Here is a 3,078-nt window from a genome sequence, read left to right on the forward strand (position 1 = left end):
TTACACTCTATGGGGGTGCATGTTACCCAGCTACAGAGTGGGGGTCCTGCCTATTACACTCTATGGGGGTGCATGTTACCCAGCTACAGAGTGGGGGTCCACCTGTTACACTCTATGGGGGTGCATGTTACCCAGCTACAGAGTGGGGGTCCTGCCTATTACACTCTATGGGAGTGTGTGTTTCACAGCTACAGAGCTGGGCTGCTGCCTGTTACACTCTATGCATGCGTGTTACTCAGCTACAGAGCTGGGGTCCTGCCTGTTATTCTGTGGGAGTGCGTGTTACACAGCCACAGAGCGTGGATCCTGCCTGTCACACTCTATGGGTGCATGTTACTCAGCTACAGAGCTAGGGTCCTGCTTGTCACACTCTGTGGGGGTTCACATGACTCGGCTGCAGAGCTGGGGTGCCGCCCGTCACACTCTGTGGGTTCACATGACTCGGCTGCAGAGCTGGGGTGCCGCCTGTCACACTCTGTGGGGGTTCACATGACTCGGCTGCAGAGCTGGGGTGCCGCCTGTCACACTCTGTGGGGGTTCACATGACTCAGCTGCAGAGCTGGGGTGCCGCCCGTCACACTAGGGTCCACTGAGAACCCGCATTCCCAGGTACTATGACTTTATTCTCAGGGCTTTCGTGTTCATATTCCTTAAATTACAGAAAACAACCTAATAAAGCTGAAAGCACACTAGCTACTTGCAAGAACACAGGTGAACGGAGGGGTGAGGAGGTGGCGAGAAGGGTCCATTCAACTGGCCCTGTCCCTCAGGAAAGTGGGGCAGCTGCCAGAGCCCTGAGCTCTTCTTCCAGGGACCGAACCTCTGCAGGGCAGCCTTTACTTCCCACAGCCTTGAAGCCTCAGCGAACGGGCAGAGTTCCCAGAGAGATGGCCAAACATTTCACTGTGAGTTCATGGAGGGCTGAGAGTGTAGACCCTGCAGTGATTCTGTAGAGAAGGTGGGCATCATGGGATGGAGAGAGGAAAGACACAGGAAACAGGGTAACTCTACCTTCTCCACCAGGAACACCATCTGCCAGATCAGCATCTGAAAAGCCTCCTAGGAAGGAAAATAAAGAATCATCTGTCAACCCAGAACTCCTCCACAGCTCTTCGCGTCTCAGAATAAAGGAAAAACTCATAAAAACCAGCTGTTCAGCAACACGGTGAAACCCTGTCTCTACTAAGAATACAAAAATTAGCCGGGTGTGGTGACAGGCACATGTAATCCCGGCTACTCGAGAGGCTGAGGCAGGAGAATCACTTCAACCCGAGAGATGGAGGTTTCAGTGAGCCGAGATTATGCCATTGCACTCTGGCCTGGGCAACAAGAGCGAAGCTCAGTCTCAAAACAAAACAAAACATAAATAAAGTGGAAAAACATGAGCATAACATTGCATGCTGCAATATTTAACATCCGTAAATAAATGAAGAAGGCGCCGGGCGCGGTGGCTCAAGCCTGTCATCCCAGCACTTTGGGAGGCTGAGGCGGGTGGATCACGAGGTCAAGAGATCGAGACCATCCTGGTCAACATGGTGAAACCCCGTCTCTACTAAAAATACAAAAAATTAGCTGGGCATGGTGGTGCGTGCCTGTAATCCCAGCTACTCAGGAGGCTGAGGCAGGAGAATTGCCTGAACCCAGGAGGCGGAGGTTGCGGTGAGCCGAGATCGCGCCATTGCACTCCAGCCTGGGTAACAAGAGTGAAACTCCGTCTCAATAAAAAAAAATAAATAAATAAAAAATAAATGAAGAAGGCTTATACATCAATAATGTCATACCAGAATATAAGAATAAAAGGCAAAGCATACAATACACAAATGAAGTATCCACAGCCAACTGACGCATTTTTTTTTTTTTTTAATTTTAGAAGTAAAGTCATGGAACAGGGACAAAGCTGCCATCGCACTCCACAGTGTTTGCAAAGCTTCCCTAGGTAATACCTAATATTGGAGGCGGCGTGAAGACAGGCACATTTGCACAGACCCCTGGCATCAGAATAAATTCGTAAAATTCTGCAGCAAACTAACAACCAGGTCAAAAGCTATAAAAATACTCATACACGGCGGGGCGGGACGGCTCACGCCTGTAATCTCGGCACTTTGGGAGGCTGAGGTGGGCAGATCACAAGGGCAAGAGATCAAGACCATCCTGGCCAACATGGGGAAACCCCGTCTCTCCTAAAACACAAAAATTAGCTGGGTGTGGTGGCGCGTGCCTGTAGTCCCAGCTACTCTGGAAACTGAGGCAGGAGAACTGCTTGAACCCGGGAGATGGAAGTTGCAGTGAGCCGAGATCACACCACTGCACTCCAGCCTGGAGCCTGGCGACACAATGGGACTCTGTCTCAAAAAAACATAGTACTTATACACAGTGATCTAAACAATTTGAATGCTACAAATTTCCTCAAAGGAATAAAAATAGTGCATGGAGTTGACTTAGGTTTGCCTTGTTCGTTCAAAATTCTAAACTGCCAGAAGAAACATGACATTTTCAGAATTAGGTATTAGTTAAATAAAGTATATAATTATATATGTAGTAGGAAATACTGCATGATCATCAGTAAAAGTCATGCAACAAAAATGACGAAATGACATGAAAAAACGTTCATAGAATATCAGTAAGCAAAAGGTCATGTTATAATGCAGTATAAACAAAAACCTTGGAACTTTAGTTAAAATTTATTTCATTTACATTAATATATAGGCTGGGGGAGGTGGCTCATGCCTGTAATCTCAGCACTTTGGGAGGCTGACGTGGAAGGATCACTGGAGGCCAGGAGTTTCAGAGCAGCCTGGGCAACATACTGAGACCCCATCTCCACAAAAAATAAAAAACTAACTGATCACGGTGCTGTGTGCCTGTAGCTCCAGCTAATTGAAAGGCTGAGGCAGGGGGATCTCCTTAGCCCAGGAGTTTGAGGCTGTGGTACACTATTAAATTCAACATGATCACAACACTGTAGTCTAGCCTGGATAACAGAGACCCCATTTCTCTCTCTCTCTCTCTCTCTCCTCCTCTCTCTCTCTGTCACACACACACACACACACACACACACACACACACACACACACACAC

General features: G+C 48.1%; 1 protein-coding gene across 1 annotated transcript in view; it reads right to left on the reverse strand.

Moving 5' to 3' along the window:
• The window catches only part of CD99 (CD99 molecule (Xg blood group)), a 51,937-nt gene that overhangs the window by 10,106 nt on the left and 38,753 nt on the right, over window positions 1–3,078 (reverse strand). Inside the window, exon 7 of the mRNA XM_032267803.1 lies at window positions 1,012–1,059. Within this exon, the coding sequence (XP_032123694.1) occupies window positions 1,012–1,059 (48 nt within the window). The remainder of the gene's footprint in view (window positions 1–1,011; window positions 1,060–3,078) is intronic.

This window comes from Sapajus apella, unplaced genomic scaffold (assembly GCF_009761245.1).
Source record: "Sapajus apella isolate SASKATOON/1434 unplaced genomic scaffold, GSC_monkey_1.0 scaffold172, whole genome shotgun sequence".
In the NCBI taxonomy this organism is placed as follows: Eukaryota; Metazoa; Chordata; class Mammalia; order Primates; family Cebidae; genus Sapajus; species Sapajus apella.